At 39.6% G+C, this 20596-nt stretch overlaps 1 protein-coding gene across 2 annotated transcripts; it reads left to right on the top strand.

The window, feature by feature from the left end:
• Window positions 1-1071: 1071 nt before the first annotated feature.
• On the top strand, window positions 1072-19390 carry C14H5orf63 (chromosome 14 C5orf63 homolog). Of its 2 annotated transcripts, none has more exons than XM_073221516.1 (5): window positions 1072-1157; window positions 2875-3009; window positions 12852-12972; window positions 17872-17928; window positions 19080-19390. In XM_073221516.1, exons 3-5 carry the CDS (start codon window positions 12859-12861, stop codon window positions 19242-19244), a joined length of 336 nt encoding a protein of 111 aa, XP_073077617.1. In that variant the 5' UTR covers window positions 1072-1157; window positions 2875-3009; window positions 12852-12858; the 3' UTR covers window positions 19245-19390. The 2 variants fall into 2 exon arrangements, with proteins under 2 accessions (XP_073077617.1, XP_036872204.1); XM_037016309.2 differs by having other exon boundaries at window positions 19068-19390.
• The last annotated feature ends 1206 nt before the right edge of the window (window positions 19391-20596 follow it).

Raw genomic sequence — 20596 nt, 5'->3', positions numbered from 1 at the left:
CTCCACTTCTTCATCTGTAAAATGGTACTAATAGTACTTAACAGGATTGTTCTCAGGATTAAACAAGTTAATGAGTGTAAAGCTGATGGTGAGCAATCAAAAAATGTTAGCTATGGGTATTACTATTATTAGCCATCATTTCTCCACTATTTACAGTACCACCATTCAAGCCTACACATCTCACCCCTGAACTACTTAGTGGCCTCCAGCCTTCCCTGCTTTGTACTCTAACCCCTGTCCCCTCTCATCTCCTTCCAGGAGTTGACTGATCCTTTCAAAATGGAAAGTCTCTGATCAACCCCCTTCCCACACACAAACAGAAACAAAGTAAAACAAAAATTCCTTTAGCTGTACTTAGCACAAACCAGCCCTGTTTGGCCTGGGTCCTGCCTTCCTTCTTCAACCTGTTTCCACTTCTCTCCCCACTTCCTCTGTGCCTGGGCCACACCAGTCTTTTGCGCATTGCCCATGCTTGGTTCCCTCCAGTCCTACATTTTCCTTAGACCTGGAGAGCTCTGTTCTTGCCCAGTGGCGCCCTCCACATTCCAGCACAAAAGCTACCTCTTCAACCGGATCACACCATCTTTTCATAGGTCCATTATCCTTCCCTTTCAAAGCACTTAGCTCAGTGCATGCATGACCTATCTAAAGGGAAATTTCCTGATGTCTGACTTGCCTGTGAAACTTTAAGTTTGAAAAGGACAGAGCTTCCAATTTCATTCATCATCTCGTTAGGAAGGGAGGGAGGGAGGAAGAAGGAAAGAAGGGAGGAAGGAAGGGAGGGAGGGACGGAGGGAGCATGCAGGGAAAGATTAAAATGGCTCGGGTTGCATTCTCAGAAGGTTGGCTCCCACACACGAGACTCATTATATGGTTCCCGAACAGGCAGGGTCACTTTTCTGTGGCTTAAAAAAAAATTTTTTTTAACACTTCGTCCTTAATTTTTGCACCTCTTTCTGCGCTCTTGAAGGCCCAGGCGTGGCCACCGCGGCGGCCACTCTTAAGCGGCCGTCCGCTGGGATGTGAGATGCAAGAAGACCCACCGAGCGGCGGGCCGCCGGGGCGGAAGTGCACGGGGCGGGGAGCGGGGCGGGCGGCCTCGAGCGGAAGTGCCGGGTGCGCGGCGAAGGCGGCGCCGTGGGCGGCGGGAGGCTCAGGTGGGTGCCGGCGGCCTGGCGCAGGCTGGTGGGCGCTCGCGTCCCCCGCCCCGAGATGGTGCGCGGGTGGGAGGCGGGCCCCGCGAACTCGTTGCTGCGTCGCACCCTGCCGATTTCGCTTGTTGTTAGAATGTAATTAAACCGGGGGCCAGAAATCCTTGCGCCACCGCGGGGAGATTATAAGCGTCTGTGTGTGTGTTGGGAAGTGAACAATATAACGCACGCATCTTTTCAAGAGAAAGCAAAAAACATCTCAACTTCATGCTTCTTCATGATTCATAGATGACCCGTTCTAGGTTTAATTGAATTATATGAAGTGATAATATAATCTCAATTGGCTGCCTTTTTATATAATTTTTGAGCAGTCATGTTGACCTTTCTTGGGGGTGAAAAAGGTTAAAAGGTGCAGTAGAAACACTGTGAGTCCCGGGGAATTTCTGGACCTGCTCTTGGGCTTCATCAGGCAAAAGCAGCCCTCTGGGTGCTGAAGAATGAGAGAATAAATCAAAGACTGTACAATTCTCCATAAATACTTAGTCTTGTCAGTCACCCCTGACAAATATCAGCTCATACAATTTTTTAATAAGTCCAGAGGTAGAAAAGTTGCACCGAAATTGTTATTAACAATGAGTAGGCAAGTGTCTATTTCTAAGGCTGTTCCGTTAAAGAACAGGAGGGTTTTTTGCCTGGGTGATTTTTATTATTCTTTATTAATAGAAAGTATTTTATATAATACATTATATTTCAGAACACTTTCTTAAAAAAATTTACAGTGTGGCTCAGCTTGACCCAAGATTCTCGGATCCTCCCGGACAAGGACAGCATCTAAGATCTGTTATACTGCCAACACTTCCTAGCACATTTACCAACACACATTAGCAGGCTCCTGCAACTACACATTTCTTTGGTTATGCAGCCACTATAGCCATGTTTCAATGCCAATGACACTGTACAAGTTGAGGTAGCAATCAGACGCCATGCTCTTCTCACTTCATAATTATCTAAGGAATAGCTTATGAAAATGCATATGAACTCTCTACCAAAATCTGGAGCCATATACATTGAAATTTAAAATACTTGGAAAAAGAGGTACCCTAGAAACAGTGAGTTATTATAGTAATGTTGGGGTAAGGCAGAACTAATCATTGTTCTGTGTGAAAGGTCATAGCCTAATAACCTGGGTTCTGCTCTGCTGACGAATTGCCTGGAATCAGAAAGGTCCTGTTAAAAAAATTCAGATTGGTGAAGCTGATGTTTCAGACAGACAGATTGCCTGGATTTTCTTTCTTCATGCTTGCTGTGGTCAGTAGAAGCTGCCTGCCAAGGAAGAATCAATATTTTTTTGTCTCCTTCACCAGAGGAAAATGTGGCTATGTGGTTTTATTTAGATAGATTGATGGCAGGTAAGGTAATAGAAATGAGGATTTTTCCAACCTGAGAATTTATTGGACTGTATTTCTATTTTATTCCAGATGCCTGGCTCTATTGTACCCTTAAGTCAAAGGCAATGTGAAGATATGCCTTCAAAATAAGTGGGTTTTTTTATTAAAGTTTTTGTATTTCATAACGTACACACTCTAGGTAGTTGATAGATTCACTCACTCTAATGCCAAGGCTTGGGATTTCACACACAGCAAGACCTTGAGGTGATCTGGTACAAGTAGTAAGGTTTTTATGTTTCTTATTTTAAATCCAATTTGCCTCTGCTTTATTCAAGGAGTGTACATCAGAGGAAGCCAAAAGCCAGCTGGAATAGTTCCTCCATGCAGTTTTAATCTTGTTTGCAATTATTTTGAAGAGAAGAAACCATCTGGATCCAGGGATGTATAGCTACACAGGTAGCAGGAACTAGGTGAGTTTCCTTAGTATCCTGGTATCACATAGCAAGTTTGAGAGACACAGTCATGTGAGGAAGAATATATAAAATGAAAGGTTTTGGCTAAGTTTTGCTTGAGTATTATTCCACATCCCCAACTCCCCAACCCAGTTACAGCCATGGGAAACTAGAAGCACGAAAGCATTATTCTCTTTTTTAGTCCAGTCCTTTCCGAAGATGAGGTTTTCAGAGGTAGAGGCAAAACTCAAAATACCTTCTATTTTAAGGAAGTATCTATCTCCAAGGATTTCAGAGCCTTTTACTAGTAAATATCTAGCAATACTCATTTTACTGCTATAGACCTCATCACTGTGGTACAGAATTATTTGTTTGTAAATCTTTCTCCTACCCAAGGTGTGAGGTCCTTAAGGGCAGGGTAAGTATCTTAATCACTTTTATATTTCTAATAACTGGCACAGTGCCAGGCACAATGCAGACACTTAGTACATGCTATGGAAATGAAAAGACAGTGTTCCTGAAGGGAGGCTGGTGCTATAACGAGTATGAAAACATTATTGGGAATGCAACAAGGTAGAGAAAAGGATATAAAAATACTAACCTTTCAAGGGGTTACTAGATGCAGTTATAAATGCTGCAGTTACTAATGCCTTGATAAACAGCTTGGAGTAGGGAAGGACATATTTGAAAGTTAATACATACTCACCAAACTTTCTTCTAAGGTGATCTGGCCTGGTCACTTTGCAGGGCCTTCCTTTATTGTGCTAAATGAAATATGTAAGCCAAAAGGCTCCACCAGCCCTGTGTCCACCCTTCCTCTGAGAACTGCCATGCTCTACTCAAAGCACCCATTGAGCCAATATTTGAAGACCATCCATTTGAAAGTATACCACATTATTAGCTTACCGAGGGCCTCAACATCTTACTTTGGTCCTGCCTTAAGGATAGAGGACCTATGTATGGTCACTATTTTCAGGTAGTTTGCTAAAATAATACTGAAAGAAAGCCACAATCATCTTTTTAACTTTACTAACATTCCAGAGGACCTCAAAGTTGACAGCTTTTTGTGTTGTCATAGGGCAGGCATGTGGTATATGCTGCTTCCTTCTGTTGCCAATGGGATTGTAACAGAAACCAGAATGTTACTTCTGGAAACAAATGAGCTTCCTCTCATTGTTTCTGTACGTTTTCATGTTGATCATGAAATAATAGGAAAATGGCTCCTCGTTTAGTCAGAAAAATGACATGAGATTAATTTTTTTTTAACACGTGACTTCTTAAAACATGTAGTTCTTCCAGTAAGCCAAGAGAAAGGATACTATTGTTTAAAAGAAATTCACTCACCTGTGTCATCTTAGGACATAAGACATAAAAAGAGATCTAAATTCAGTTCTGTTTCTCCAGGTTCAAAAACAAAGTTAATCTGAATCTTCTTAGATTTGGAGATCAGAACCTCATTCTCTAAGGAAAAGAAACCTGCCATCCGAAGCTGAGAGTTTCCTCATTCTCTCCTTCTTTAAATTAAGCCTTAAACAAAATGAAGTATCTGTTATTTGATATACTCTGAGGATTAATATATAAAGCTTTTTGAGATTTCTTTGGGAAAAAGGGGGTTGAACTTGGCGATCCCCTTCTAGTTCTGAAAATTCTGTGCTGGTCTCATTATGTGTAAAAATAGGGCATTGTTCAAGGAGAAAATATACAGAAATGAACAAAAAGAGAAAAAGGCAGTATGAAAGGCTTTGGTTAAACATTAGTTTCTTTATCCATAAGCAAGAGCATCTCCAAAGGCATTTCCCAGTTCCAAAACATTAAGAAATTTTATCAGTTATAGCTCTTAAGTAACAGAATAGGATTTGGAGGATTGTAAAATCTCACATAACTGAGGGCCTGACTTCAAGAGTGGTTGGTTCCCAACTTACAGGCTACAAAATGCCTAAAAAATTAATGAAACCCTTTTAGGTCCTCTGTGGTTGTGAGAATAACTGCCTCCTTGGCAAGAGGAATTGGAAAGGTGGAGTATAAGTGACAAATAGAAGACATTGCCTCGATGGATGGATTTTGAATTGCAGTTGTTTTGGAAATGGGATTGTGTGCTTTTTAAATATCAAGGAAACCAGCATTACTAGCTAAGTACAATAGACTAAGATGTATTAATGAAATTGCCTTCTTTCTGGGTCACTATTAAATATGTGATATCTTCAAAGGGAATGGGTTATTTTGGCTAGGAAGGATAATGTGGAAAGCAGCCTTCATAATTCCTTTTGCACTTTGTTCCCATCCCTTGAACTAGAATGATTTTGCCCTCATCTTAATGCTATCTTTATGGATTGAAGGAATTTTCAAATTGGTTTTTAAACTCTATTAAGCCCTCATGTAGGATATAACCCAACCACATTATTCAGGTTTTCTTGGCTTTCAGGAACAGCTTTGCAGCCATTATGTTGTAATTGTTCTGAACATGGTTGCACACTCTCAATTCAGAATGTGCCTCTCTGGCTCCAGGCCAGAGGCTGAGTCAGTGTCTTTGGGGTTGAGGATGAGGGGAGGGGTGCAGTGTATGCAGCCCCATTGTACTAACAGGAGTTAGTCCAGAATCCCCTTTGGGCCTCTGGGTGTTAGAGGGCTAGTGTATAGTAATGTACATTACTGTTCTTGATTAGCATCTTCATTTTGTTTCTCTCAGCTGAATGTTTTCCTGGAAACCCTTCCCTGACATTGTCATGTGCACCAACCCCATTACTGAGTAGACTCCTCTGAAGCAGTGATCTGGCAATTGACTGCTAAGGTCCAAAGATTCTAAAATAAATGCTTACACTGAAGATTCCTCTCACCTTCCACTTGACGTTTGTCAGCTTGCTATAGGCTGAGGCAAACACAGCAGGGCTTCTGGATGCGTAGGAGAATGGTACAATGATGTGTCCTACTCGTGTTGCTCCCCTGGTCCACACCGCCATCCTTTCTCACCCAGACTCCTGCAGAAGCCCCCTAACTGGGTCTCTGCATCCACTCTTGCCCCCAACAATCCATGCACACAGTAGGCTAGTTGATCATTTAAAATTGTATATTAGATCATGTCACGTCCCTCCTCTAAGTCTAATTATACTTACAACCTCAGTTCCTAAACATACCACATGAGGCCTTGGCTGATCTGGCCCCCACAGTCCATTTTTGAGCCCTGTCTCCTGCCACTTCCCTCTTATTTACTGTACTTCAGCCTCATGGTCCCTTTCGTTTCTTCCAGTAAGTCCAGGTTGTCCTCAGAGCCTTTGCACTTACTGTTTCCTCTCCCCAAAATGCTCCTCCTCCAGATTTTTGCATCGCCTCATCCTTTGCATAGTCTCAGCAAAAATGAAGCATGCTCAGAGTACCTTATTTAAGGGACCTGCCTTAGTCGCCATCACATCTCCTTGTTTTGCTCCCCCCATCTACTGACTACTATCTGATGTCTGATATTAAAGAGACCCGAAGGCAGATACCTTGCTTTCGTATTTACTAATGAACCCAGAACCTGAAATATTAGCTTATATATGGAAAACGTCATGATTGTGGAATGAATAAATGAATGAATCTCATCCCACACCTGGATTGTCTTGACCTCTAATTCTTTCCTCCCTTTATTCTCCTTTCTACTGCTGTATGGTGCTAGATCAGTATTCTAAAATACTGATTTTGTCTCATCACTCCCTTGTTCAAAATCCTCAGTGGCTCCCATCAAACAGGCTATGGCATTCCTACCTCAGCATCTTTATGCCTGAGCCCATCTTTGGAATGTTTCCCATGTTTTCTACATATACAAATCCTACATGATTTAGGATCTTTTTCTTGTGAAACCACCTCCAGTCTCAGCCCACCATACTCTTCATTTCTCCTATAACATTTAAAGTTGCCTATTAGATGTCCCTGTTGTAATCTCTCCTACAGTTGTACTGTTCCAGTTAAGAATTTAACTCTCTTCTCCTGAATCCACTGAAGTATATCTCTCTGTAATTCTTGTTCTTGTATCTAGCATGTGCAGTTGATTTCTCTCCCTGAGAGTTTTTTTTTTTGGAGAGAAAGAAATGGGCTTCACCAGAATGAAGAAAAAAGTCTTAATTTTACTGAGAATTTGAAGGGGGTGGGATATGAGGACAGAGTATGTACTAAGTGGTAGATACGTAAATGCTGTATATCTTCAGTGAAATTGTTGTCTTACTGGATAGGCAAGGCCCACATTTCACACAGTTTTTCACAGAGCAGTGTGTTGAATGCAAATTAACATATCACCCACTGAATACAAACAGTGGAATAGAGACATCCAGATACTTGGAAATCCCACAGTCGTGATAATGATTTAAAGGGAAATAGAAAGGGGTTTAATCTCTAGGCACTCATGTAACCAGTCGTTCCTTTCAGGGATTGATGCTCTTCTAGCTTCCCTGGCCCCTATGCAATGAGGCTGTTGGCACTGAAATCTGCAAGTGGAAACTGTAGGGGGTGTGGTGGACATGTGTGTGAGAGCTGTTCCTCACTCCCCAGTACCGGGCATGATGTAGGCCTTCTCATCATTTCATATGTTGTGAGATCAAATCAGCAGTCCAACTGCATGGTCAAATTGAAACTGTGGTGACCCTTTCACAATGTATACAAATACTGAATCATTGTGTTGTACAACTGAAGCTAATAATATAATGTTATGTCAGTTATACCTCCAAAAAAAAAAATGACGCTAAGCCTGATGCTGTGTACAAGTGCGCCCACGGGTGGGTGGTTAGCTTTGGATCTTTGTTGCAATATCTTGTTTGAGTTGGTTCTGCCTCCTAGGGAGTCGCCCTGGCCAGGTATCATGACTATTAGGCTGAAGTGCTAGAAAAGCACCTGAGATTCCACCCATGCCAGTGACGGCCCCACTCCAGGTTAGGCCTTCTACTCACCACTCCCTGTTTCTGTCTGTAGCTAGCCATGCTTAGCCCCTTGAGATCGACACTTCAAAGAATCTGCTCAATTTTCAGCTTAGGTTATGTCCCCTTAGGCTGCCTCTCCTTGTCACTCTTAGCTCCACACTTGTACCCAATATCCCAAGCTAGGCTTCTACTTGTTTGGGAGAGAGGGAGGTTTGAAGACAGTTGACTGACCCAAAGCACAGAGGAGCAGAGGAGGCATCATTTGTCCCCGTTTCCCTGGATTAGGGAGAGCCTAGTGACCCAGATGGGTCCCCTAAAAGCAACCTCACCTCATTATATAAACTTTCAGTCATCTAAAATAACATGTTTTGTTCCCAGTAGAGGTGTGTGTGTGTATACATGTGTTTCTTGTCATTTGGGTAAAAATAGGAACATTATGCTTAGATGTTAATGAATGTGAAATGGAGCACTTAACATCTCACAGGGCACAGATGATTAAACGGAAGCTCTGCACCTCTCTTTATAGAACACAGGTTCAGCAAAAGCTACAGTAATAGTGTTTGGTTAATGTCAGCTCAGCATTAAATTTACATTATACTCTTGTGAAGAAGCTATATTACCTGTTAATAACCAAGGCGGTACCTAGGCTTATACAGAATTTTTTATTTTGCACATGAACTAATACTGCAGCTTGCTGGTAATGGATCATGTGAGCTTGGAAATTCGGTGTGCCAAAGGATGCTTTGTATGAATAAAAATTCTGGTCAGTGAAGGTCAGTTTCTCTACTCAAGCAAGAACAATGTTATTTCCCTTCTAATCAGACACACACAGTGTTTGAAGAATCCAGGAGCCTGAGATACATGATATGAAGCCATAGCCTGGGCAGTTCTTCATGCAAGAAATGAATAATCCTTAATAAAGGCTCAAATGACCCTGGCTTCTTTCTGTATCATAATCAGTCGCTTTAATGGTATGCCCTTCAGTGCTTCGCAGGGAAAATGTTATAAAGCTGTCTTCCTTATGTTGCTTCAAGGTGGTTCTGAATTGGTCCAATCAGTCCTCCCCCCGTGTTGTGTTTGATTCTACCATAAAGACCACTGAAGTCAGCCTCAGTTTTGTTGAAAAACCAGCATTCCCATTCTGTTTGAGGGTGATCCGTGCCTCTAAGCAGCAGTGGACTTGAAACAGCAGGAGTCACCATCTTTACTGTTAGACTGTGCACATTCTAAATCCAGTCTTACACTTTTGTTGTTGTTGTTTTATTCTGGTCTGTGACAAAGGTGACCCAGTTGTGCTTCTTTGATATTATGAATGCAGCTCTTTTTGCTCATATGACAGAGGCATATAACGAAATACAAAGGATAAAATTCTGTTTGTGTGTGTAGTAAGGACACATAGTTCATGACTAAATTCAGTGACATAATCAAAAAGGTGTTGTCCTTTCACAGTCATGAGCTAACAGGCAGAGACTGCCTTTTAGAATATTTTTTATAGTGCTGAGATACTGTTAAAAAATAATAGAACTAATGAAAATGTCACATTGACAGAGTAGCCTGTATTAAGATTTTACTTCAAGAATGCATGATTCAGTGAATGTGACACTGACAGCAATGCTGTTAGGGTTTACAGTTAGTAAAAGATTCTAAAGAATATTATAGAGTCCCAACTGGAGTGTATCATTTCTCATTTCATTTTTTATATCTAGAACTAAGTGAACTCCAGCATTCAGAACTTCAGCCTTAATATCTTATTTTTGCCTAGGATTGGTATAGGGAGCTTTTTCTTTATATCAGACTATAATATGATTTTATAATACAGTGCTTATGAAGAAATAAGTTAATTTAACGATGTAAAATGTACTTGCCTTAGGGCATTTGGGAAATAGGTAGTAAATTGCATAATGCTAATGAATTTCTCAATAAACAAATGTGCCATTTTAAATGATTAAATGAATGTAAAAAAACTACAAGTGGAGACTAACAGTAGAAAAGAGAACTGGTTTTAAACAGAATGGTTTTAGCACCACTGAAGACTTTACTTAGTTTTTTAGGTTGGTTGAACAAATACTCCAGCAAATCTGGAATGAATAGCGACTTTGTTTACTATGACAGGTTTTATTTGTCTTGGGCACAGCCAAGACCACATGCAGTGTTTTTTCATGTTGGATATACTGAAACAGATTTCCATTGTGAACTAGAATATTTTAAAAGCCTTAACACCTCAGTCTCAACTTAACTAGGTAAAAGCAGTAAGTTTTCCTTTCCTGATCAGCCAGACATCAATAAATCTTAAATCCCTCCACCAAAAGCATATAGCTCCCAAAAGCATATAGCTGCAGTTCACTGTCCTGGTTGTAGTCATAGGTCACTGCCAGAGATGGTGTGATCCTTCTTATTTCTAAGCACTGTCTTTCTGCCTTTAACAAGACTAATTTTTACATTTTCTTCCTCCTCCATGTAGTGCAGCTTCTTAACTCCACACCCTAGGAGTGTGTGCCACTGCTGGCATAGGGCCTTCCGAAAACCAATGGTGCAGAAATTTCTACCTAGTGTAAACATGACTAACATTCTACTTTCTCCCTCACATACATCCTGTATAGACAAAATCATGTTTAGAAGCTGTTGTCTCCAAACACATTTATCTAGTGGAGTTGTTAATTCTGCTGAATTTACAGAAAATGTGTATACCAGGGCTTAACACTTAGTTGAGAGTCGCTCAGCATATTGTGAAATTGTTTAGATCCACTTTCCACCTTGGAATAATGCTGGGTAGCAGATCATTGCAAAGTTCTCAGCACATTCCTTTTTTATGCATTATCAGTATCCTTTAGTAGCAGGGAGAGCCAAGGAGAAGTGGAAGACTACAGGGTTAAGAGTGAAGGGAAGATTATTGTTTTCACAGATCAGAGTCTGATCTTTCTGTCCTGTGGTCTTTACTCTGGTTTGATGTGGGTTGGTGTTTTTCTCTAAAGTCATATCATTCTGTTTGAAATGAGTTTTAGGCTAATCTTTTTTTTAAATTAAAGTATCATTGACATACAATCTTTTGATGGTTTCCACATTCACACATATTATCAAGTTGTCCTCCGGCCCCACTGCAGTCACCATCTATCAGTGTAATAAGATGCTATAGAGTCATTACTTGTCTTCTCCATGCTGTACCACCTTCCCCATGACCTACCTATATTGTGATTGAGAATTATAGTGCCCCTGAATACCCTTCTCCTTCCCCACCCACCCTCCCCAGTCCCTCCCCTTTGGTAACCAGTAGTCCCTTCTCCATGTCTGTGAGTCTGCTGCTATTTTGTTCCTTCAGTTTTACTTTGTTTTTATACTCCACAAATGAGTGAAGTCATTTGGTGAGTTTGTCTTTCTCTGAGTTTTAAGCTAAACTTACACTAGAAGCCTAGCCTCCAGGGGAGATGAGCACATAATATTGTCCCGCTCTGTGAAGCAGAGCAGGCTAAGAGTCAAGGTGGTGGTGAAGGGGTTGGGCCAGCTACAGCACCCTAGCCCACAACCTCATGGCCATCCAGAGGGGCACTAACCTTTAATTATGATATGAGATCTGCTCAAATAGTGACTACTGTGTACACTGAATGTCTGGGCAGGGTTGGAGGTGAGAATAAAAAAGAGGAGAAAGGTTCACTCCAAACTTTCAACATTCAAACAAATATTTGAACACCTACTATATGCCAGGTTATTAGTAGATGCTCAGAGATACTGGGGTGAACAAGTACCTGCTCCCCTGGAACTCACATTGTAGTACATGGGACATGCAGGTAAAGAAATAATTCCAGATAGTGGGGAATAAAAGAAAACTGTAATAAGTTATACGGACAGAGAGTGGTGGGCTGGCCAACATTGGGAAGGTAGTTAAACTAAGCATCTCTAAGGAGGTGACATGATCCCAGGTCAAAAGAGGAGAAGCTACTTAAGAGCTTTTCATGCAAAGGAGCAGCAAATGCAGAGATCCAGATGAAGAAGTGACCTCTGGGTATTCAAGGAATAGAAAGAGAACCTTCATAGCTATAACTTGCCAAAATAAGGGAGGAAAAAGTGAAAGATGAAGTTGGAGGGATAGAGTAAAAGTTAAGAAATAAGGATCCCAGGAATGAATTCATCTTGCGAGTAGCTAAATGAGAAAGTCAACAGTGCATATGTGTTTTGAAAGCTGGGGGCTCAGCAGAATAACTAGGAATAAGTACAGTGCCTTATGTCGAGCAAAGTAGCAGGATGAGGGAGCTTCAAGGCCTAGTGTTTGACATGCTGCTATTACCAAGTTGTTCTTACTGGAATATCACCAATAGAAACACCAGTACTCTTGTGTATGTTTTCAAAAATGGTGTCACTCTCCTTTTAAAATTCTTCTTAAGAAGTTGAGTAGACTTTTGTTTCTGACTAGTTAGCTCAGCCTGATACTCCCCAGTAGCCTCTCTAAGCCCAGCTGTGCGTCTCCCCATCTCTTGCAGCAGAGGATGCACAGATCTTGTGATAGCCTTAATCTGCAGCTGGAGATTTGTGCTCTACCCTGTTGTTTCCTTTACAATGAAGGTGCATGGCTGTAGTTGAATGCTTGCCAATAAGATGAGCTATCTCTGCCAATAAGAACTATCTCAGGAAACCTCCCCATCTTAGGGAATCATCAGGATGTTGGCAAAATCTGAAGGTAAAGTTTAATTTTGTATTTAAATTAATAAATCCATGCAGTTTGCTTACAGAAACCAAGTGGTTAGGCACACAGCTTATCTATAAATATGCATTTTTTTCCCATTCTAAATTCTGTTTTGTTTGGAATACAGTGACTGTTGGGTGTCATGGAGACCTGCCAAACATCTGGGCCTGTCTGACACTCCAGGACTCAAGAACAAACTCTGAAGTCTTCAAACTCCATCATTGGCTTGCAGCTTACTGTTCATACTATAAAGAGCAAAGTCAAGGGCACATAAATTTACTGGCCTATTTTTCTTTTGGCAGAATTAAGATGCTCTGGTTTCAGAGAAATAGCATGCAACTTGCCAAATACTCCTTTCGACTCCTCCTCAGAAATCTCTATGCCTCCAAGACTACTCTGCCTGTGCTGACCTTATTCACAAAGGTACAGAGTGAAAAAGTAAAATTGCTACTTTAAAAACATAAAGTATTAAAATTGTTGGATGAAGAAAGTTGTCTATTTAAGAAAGTTGTCTATTTAAGAAAGCAATGGAATAAACTTTTTTCAGACCTGTTCATTAATTTTTCTGTTCAGTTACAGAAGTAGTAACTGTTTCCTACTCAGATAATTCATTGTCTCACAATTATCAGAGGGTAAAGTAATATATTTAATAGTTTTCTGATCCCTACCTTGAAAGAAAGAGCTATCAGATTAGAATATGATGTTTACAAATGTATCACTTAAAAATATAATCAATGCTCATTATTTGTGATACTTACATTCCATAAAGCTGAATTAGGGAATACTGAACCATTGCTCCTAGAAGAAATGTAGGACTAGATACCCATAAACTTCTGGTCACATTTTTGTCAATCAATCAATACATAACCTTGTTTTATGTATGCTTCTGTTAAGGACAGCATATTTAAAATATATTGTTGATTCACTAACAGTGAACTTACCACCAATAGCACTATATCTATAAAACACATGCCTGAACACAGTATTTTCTCCATAAGGCATATCACAGCCTTCTTGTGCTTAGAAACACTAGACAGCACTTTAGCACTATGCTTGGGGAGCATTTTAAACAGCAAAATCAACAAAAACACAAAAATGTGAAGAAGTGGCACTAAATAAATTGTGGAAAGGACACATGTTTACAATATATGAGCTGAAATAAGGCAGAGCATTGTCTTGTTTGACCTCAGCTGGGTAGGTGGTCTTTGGGCAACTCAAATTTTTCGCTGCTCTGTGCATGTGTATGTCCATGAATGACAGCAGAACTGCCATAAGTATTGATTTTGGGTTACAAGTATATTTTAGCATAGGCAAGTCCCCAAATACGGAATCCACAAATAAAAAGAATTGACCATATGTGCTTTCTTATCCCTAACACTAGTTTTAAGCCATAAAGCTAGTTTAATTTTTTAAGAGCTTTTTCCCCTGAAATTTATTATATGAACATCGCTAGTTTCCTTTGCACATTAACATTATTTTGTGAGATTTATAATCAGAAAGAAATAGAGGGTTGGGTAATAGAATTAAATTAATAATACTGTAATTCAAACAAGAAAGGTCTCTTGTTTAATAGATTTTTCAGATTCAGTCATTTTAGTAATTTGAAGATACCTGTGGTTATCTAATAACAAAATTTAAGTGTTTTTAAAATAAATTTCTTACTGACAATAGTTAATCTAAATATTTTCCATATCTATAAGTATATACAACACTGTTGGAAATCATGTAACAAAATATTTCATCATCGATGTCTACATATGAAAGATGCTTGTGAGAATTAAGCACAGAAGTAAAAGAATCCCTTAAGACTAACTGCTCACTAAGCCTAACTATGAGCAATAGCCAAGTTGGCTGAATATGTTTGCCCAAAAAAACCACACTAATCTTCCTTTCAGCTTAAAATGTGTATTGAACCCTTGATTTATGTTCATTAAGCCTGTCAAATATCAGTCATCTTCAGTTCACAATCCAATGAAAGAAAAAGTACAGTATCAGTTGTCTTTCAGTTATAAATAACAGAAAGTACTTCACAGAGTGACTTAGACAAAAAAGAGATATTTATGGGTTGGTCTGGTTCCGCAGTAACTTGAATCAGAAACTAAGCATGTACCAATCTCTTCAGCTCCACATCCCCTGGGTTAAATCTGTCCTCACTGACTCTTTTCATGGATGACTGCAGCAATCTGAAACCCCAGATCTCACACATTGGGTATCTACAGAAACTCCAGCAAAAGCATCTCAGTTTCCACTGGCTCTGATTGGTCAATCCCTAAGCCATTAGGGATTGCCTCAGCCTAAATCAAATGTTCCAGCCTTGCTGGAACTACCTACTACAAAGCAGGAGGTGGATGACCAACCCAACAAATGTCTACTATTACAACTCAGAGTAAATAAGTGCTCTATTGACACCATGGAAAATCCCAGAAAAGGATGTTTGAATGGTCTAAACCAATGGGTCTGACCCTTTTTTCGGTTCATAGGCCTTTCTAAAATTCAATGAACCTTCCTCATAAAAATACATATATCTGTGATAATTTGAACAGACTTCCATGTTAAAAAAACAAAATTAAACAAAAACCCTAATCTAGACTCTGCTAAACTTTTTAAATATAAAAGCAAAATGTTGGTAGTTCTGCAATTTAGCTTTTTCTTGTTTTGCTTTTGCTTTTAAGATCCTCTGTTAACTTTTTTAAACTTTCTCAGAAAATTTCAACACAGTCACTTTAAAATACCAGACTATCCATAATTTGTTTCTTACTGGTTAATGCTAATAATCACATGACGAACCTAATTCTGTAAACCTGGAAGTTAGGGCCAGAAAGACCCTTCTGAAGCGAAAATGCCTTTTGGTTATCTGGGTCTTTACTTCACAGCAAGCTGTGAGTTAAGCTGGAGGAGGGGCCTTCTTTAACATAACAACACATCTCTTCTTGTCATGTTAGAAAGCAGGTGTTATATAAGCATCAGTAATCTTGAGTCTATTTGGAGCTCATGCAAGAGAACCTGGTCCCTGGTCATAGAGTGAAGGACTGAGAAGCCTTTAAAATCCCAACAATCCATAGCATGCTCAACAGATTTATCCAGTAGGTGGTTAAAGAGTGCAAATAACAATGGGCACTTAAGTTTCCTTGATCCTCAGACAGAATTAGTTTGGGAAACCACTGCTGACAATTTTATTGAGAAAACAGGCAAAACACTGAAGAGTTTGATATAATCATCACCCAAAGTAAATAGAGATTTTTCCCTTTTTAAAGATGGGGCAGTCACTATCTAACTCCATCTCAATGGATTTATTCCTATGGACTGAGAAGGAAAAATAGGCTTGCAAAGCTCACTGTCCCCCAGTCACAACTGACTTTAAGTCATTCTGGTGATATCAGCCAGGCCAGAAAGATGCTTTTGACATAGAAAGCACAAAGTCCTAGGACTATAGATCAGTGAAAAATCATCTTCCCAGATATCAATTAGATGAACCAGTAACAAAAAATAAATGTAAATATCTGATTTTTTTATTGAAGTATAGTTGCTATACAATCTTATATTAGTCTCAAGTATACAACAGTGGTTCAGCAATTACCCACATTATTAAGTCCTGAGCCTAAATAGTGCAGCCACCATCTGTCAACACAGGGATGATACAGAATCACTGGCTATATTATCCATGCTGTGCTACCATCTCCATGACCAAAGTGATGCCAGGGTTCTTGTTCATGAAGCTGAAGAATGAGCTTCACAAACACTCAAGGTAAGAGAGCAAGGTACAGGCTTTTATTTAGAGATAAAGTGAGAGGACAGAGCTTCCGGCTCATGCCAGGAGGGGACAAGAGAGTCCATGGTTGGCTCATTGTCTAGGGGTTTTATGCATGGTTGAGGATTTTCAGGAATGAGGGTAAAGGGTTAGGGGTGCAGACTTGTTGAGTAGTCCCAGAATGCTCATTTTTGATGAGTAATAGAAAAAATTTTCTGCTCTGATTCTTTCTCAAGGTAGCAGTTTCTCTCTGGGAGTATGTCAATTAAGACCGCCTACCCTGCCCCCAAGGTGGGCTGGGTTGTTGCCTGTTTGCTGAATTAAGTTAAGAATCTTACTTCTTAACTTCTTGGGCTGTTTATAGTTGGGCTTGCTTACTAAATTAGTGTTTTTCCTAGGTTGCAGATTACTTGGTTAGGATCAGAGAAGGAAATAGAGCACATAGGTAGGGTTAAAATAAGCTGGGCCTTTTACCAGGCTAAGGTAAATTTTACAGTGTCATGTTTTAAATCGATACAGTGAAGTCACGGGTTATGCTGAGACACTTTTCTTTATCTGCAGAACACTCTGGCCATTTGGGACTGGCTCCTGCAAGCATTGAGCAGTTGGGCTGAGGGAGTGCTGGAGAAGTGCTGTCCACCTGCCCTTTCTCCTGCAGAGAGAGCTCCCTCTGACTTCCACCCATACTTCCCACTGCTGGTGAACCTTTCCAACTGCCACCTCTGTGTTGGGTCTCAGCAGGACCAACAGAGCATGACTGTCCTTCACACGTGGCAGGAGTCTCAGCCTCCCAGAGTGCTCCAACTCTCCCTGGTGTCCAGCCCTACTAATCACCAAAGCCCAGTGTAATGTGGACTTGTTTTCCACAGCAGATCTCCAGGGCCAGGTGTGCAGAGTTCCTAAGAGCTTATCCTCTCTCCTCTCCATTCCTCTCCCTCCTGCTTGAGGCTGGAATCAGGGAAGGGCTTGGGTCCCCCTCCATCACAGCTCTACTACTTTACCATTCTCTGTGTGGTCTTCTTCCCCAGGTATAGATGGTCTGTTATTCAGTCTTCAGGTCTTTTTCAGGCTTATTTGTATTTGCTGTAGTTACTTCCTTGGTGTGTATGTGGGAGGATGTTTCCACCTTGCCATTTCACTCCATCTTTTTCACAGTCTCCCCATAAATATTTAAATTTTGTGTGTGTGTGTGTGTATATGTATCCATCTGTCTATATATGTAATAAATTAAGATGCTTACATTTGTTACACATATATATGTGTCTATGTATATATTATATACACATACATATACATAGTAAATATGTCTAACAAATGTAAGCATCTAAATTTATTATATACATGGAGAAATAGATAGGTAGATTTGTTTATGGAAAAAAATCATGACAAAACAACCACAAAATATGAGAGCCCATTTATGATGAAATACTAGCTATTTATAAGATTCTGTGGCAGTATTTTGCTTTGGAAATAAAACAGTATAATTAGCCTGGTATAAGTATAATCTGCTGCTTGTGGTTTTTGTCAAGCTGCATGCAACTCTTTGGATTTAATGACTTTTTTTTTTCCTGTAGGATCCATGCCCTCTTTGTGATGAAGCCAAGGAAGTACTGGAACCTTATAAAAACAGGGTAATACAGGTTTCCTCCACTCTCCAAGAGTGGAGCAGTCCCCATGAAAGCTTTCATGCATAAAGGGCAGAAGTAATTACCATTAATTTATTTGGAATTTTTTCTTGAGTGTTCCCAGATCCAAAAAATAACCTCTCTTGGGCATTTCTGGTACCTTAGGACACATTTTGCTAACAGATGCACAAAATAAATAGATACAAAGCATAGATGCTCAGACAGTTTAAATCTATGGGTGGCTTGATAACTCAGATAGTATAGTTCCCAGGGAAAGAGCTCAGCTGTGCCACTCTTGCTGGTCATGGTACACACTTGCCTCACTAATGGCTTGTTGCAAAACAGGCTGAACACTATTTTCACTTTTCACCATTTTTTGTAAAATTTAAAATCATCTTTGGAGTCCTTCTGGTTAGCAAAAACAAGTACTAATGTAGGTCTTTTGTAAAAGGTGAAGTGGTGTAACAAGAACTTTTGAAAAGCAGAGGATACCTGTAGAATACAGTGGGACTTTAGGATATGGAGTGGATAGTGTATGGGGTATAAAGTATCTGCCTGGTTCCTTTCTTTAGGAAAAGAGATTAAATGATTTTCATTAAAAGTCACTTTCTATTCTTCAGAGAGAGATTTTTAGAGCTAATTTCCATAAAACTCATTACTTCTAAGTGTTTTTCTCTGAGCAGTACTGGTTTTCTTACTCTGACTCTTAATATGGATCAAAGTTAACTAGCAGGTATAGTATTCATGCTTTCTTTAAACTTTTGTCCCCATCCCTTTTATCTTATTTTGTCATTTCCATGGAAATGTTTTCCTGTAGCAAACCATGACACCTTTCCCATTCTTAGAACCAAAACAGGTCTGTCCTGATTCTCAGGCAGCTTCCCAATTGGAAAATATTTTATTTCATTGAGAACTGAGCAGTACTGGATGCTGAATATAACATAAGGTATAACAGAAAGTAGCAAAATTGGGAGTTAGGGAATATACTGAAATCAAGTTGTGGAAATCGGGACATTAGATCATTTTGGATTTCAAACAAATAACAACAAAAACCTCTGCATTAGAACTAGTCTGGGGATCAGTTTGTCACTGCAGTTGTTCCCATGTTCTCTAAAATGTAGGGCTTTAGTCTATCTCCATTTCAGTTTATTTTACAGGAGGTGGACATCACACTTCCAGAAAACACTGCGTGGTATGAAAGGTATAAATTTGACATCCCTGTTTTTCATCTAAATGGCCAGTTTCTGATGATGCATCGTGTAAACATCTCAAAACTTGAAAGCCACCTCCAGAAACTTGAGCAGCAAGGTGCTGAAGGTTGACGAACACCTTTGTGAATGCCCTCCTCGTTCAGAAGGCATCTTTCTGAGGAAACGACCACAGCCTCATACTCCTTTTGTCACTTCACCTCAGCCCTAACATTGTTCTGAACTCCATGTGCCAAATAAATGATAATCCTTTTGATTGATGGAAGTACCAATGTGGGGACTGTTCACCTATTGGCATTTTATAAAATAAGAAGAGTATATTGGCAAGGAGGGGATGATGTAGAGGGGAGAGATCCATTTGTTTTATTTATTTTTCCCTTTTGTATTAAAGTGGAAGCATTTCACATTCACTGGACAGTGCCGTTTATAGGAGGAAGGCTCTGCATCCGTGCTGCTGCCCTAAGGGCTTAATTTTTTAATGAGAGAATAAATGCTCTTCCACTCAGTATATAAAATGAAATGTGAATTGTTAATAACTGTGCACAGTCAATAAAGGGATGTTTTAACAAATACATCTGCATGAAGCCTATTTCAGTGGGATTTAATAATACCTGTTTAAAACCAGAGTTCTTTTTGGGGGGGTAAAAGAGAATAATTATTCTAGTCAGAAAGGCTTCATTTGAGAAAAAACAAAAGAAAGACATAAACCCCCAAAATGTATATAAGAATCTCAACATGATTTACACATAGATAGTGAATTGATTTGTAATATTTGAGGACTGCCTTTGATAGTTACTCAATTATCATCAATTGAGTTAATTCAACTTTTAAAACAGTTTTATAAGGTTTTGATATCTTAGGGAAAATTCAGTTCTCACCATAACTGGATGGATATATCAGATATATAGATAAAATAATTCTTCACCATTTTACATAAAGTATTTAAAATGTAGTTGTGTACCCTTATTTATATTTAGTCAGGTTCAACCAATATAACAACAGATTCATTTAAAAATAAAACTGTCTTTTCCTCTGAAAATCATATTGCAATTTCATCTATGAAATTCTTTTGTGAACTATTTTAATGAATTTGGATACTCTAAGTCACTTTGCTAGATTCTAATTTGAGTAGGATGATTCAGTCTTAGAAATAATAGAATATGATAGCTGACCAACCTTATACATTGTGTAGTCCCACCCTGTCATTCTGTGCACAAAGAAGAATATGACATTTTAAGGGTTTCAGAGACTTAGCCTAGGGTCACACAGCCAATCAGCTGTCAGACCAGGTCTTGCCACTCACTCCAAATTTCCAGTACTACCTGGGTTCACCATAGCAGTCTCATTGTGTTACCTCACATACAGCATCCTCAACAATTCTAGATCCAACATAAATATGAAGCCTTCCAAAGTGACAATAGAAAAAAAAACCTTACAGTTGAATTGCAGTGGTTATAATTTACAAA

The sequence above is a fragment of the Manis javanica genome, chromosome 14 (genome assembly GCF_040802235.1).
Source record: "Manis javanica isolate MJ-LG chromosome 14, MJ_LKY, whole genome shotgun sequence".
Taxonomy (NCBI): Eukaryota; Metazoa; Chordata; class Mammalia; order Pholidota; family Manidae; genus Manis; species Manis javanica.
Note: the sequence above shows the minus strand (reverse complement) of the source record. Positions and strands in the feature narration are given on the sequence as shown.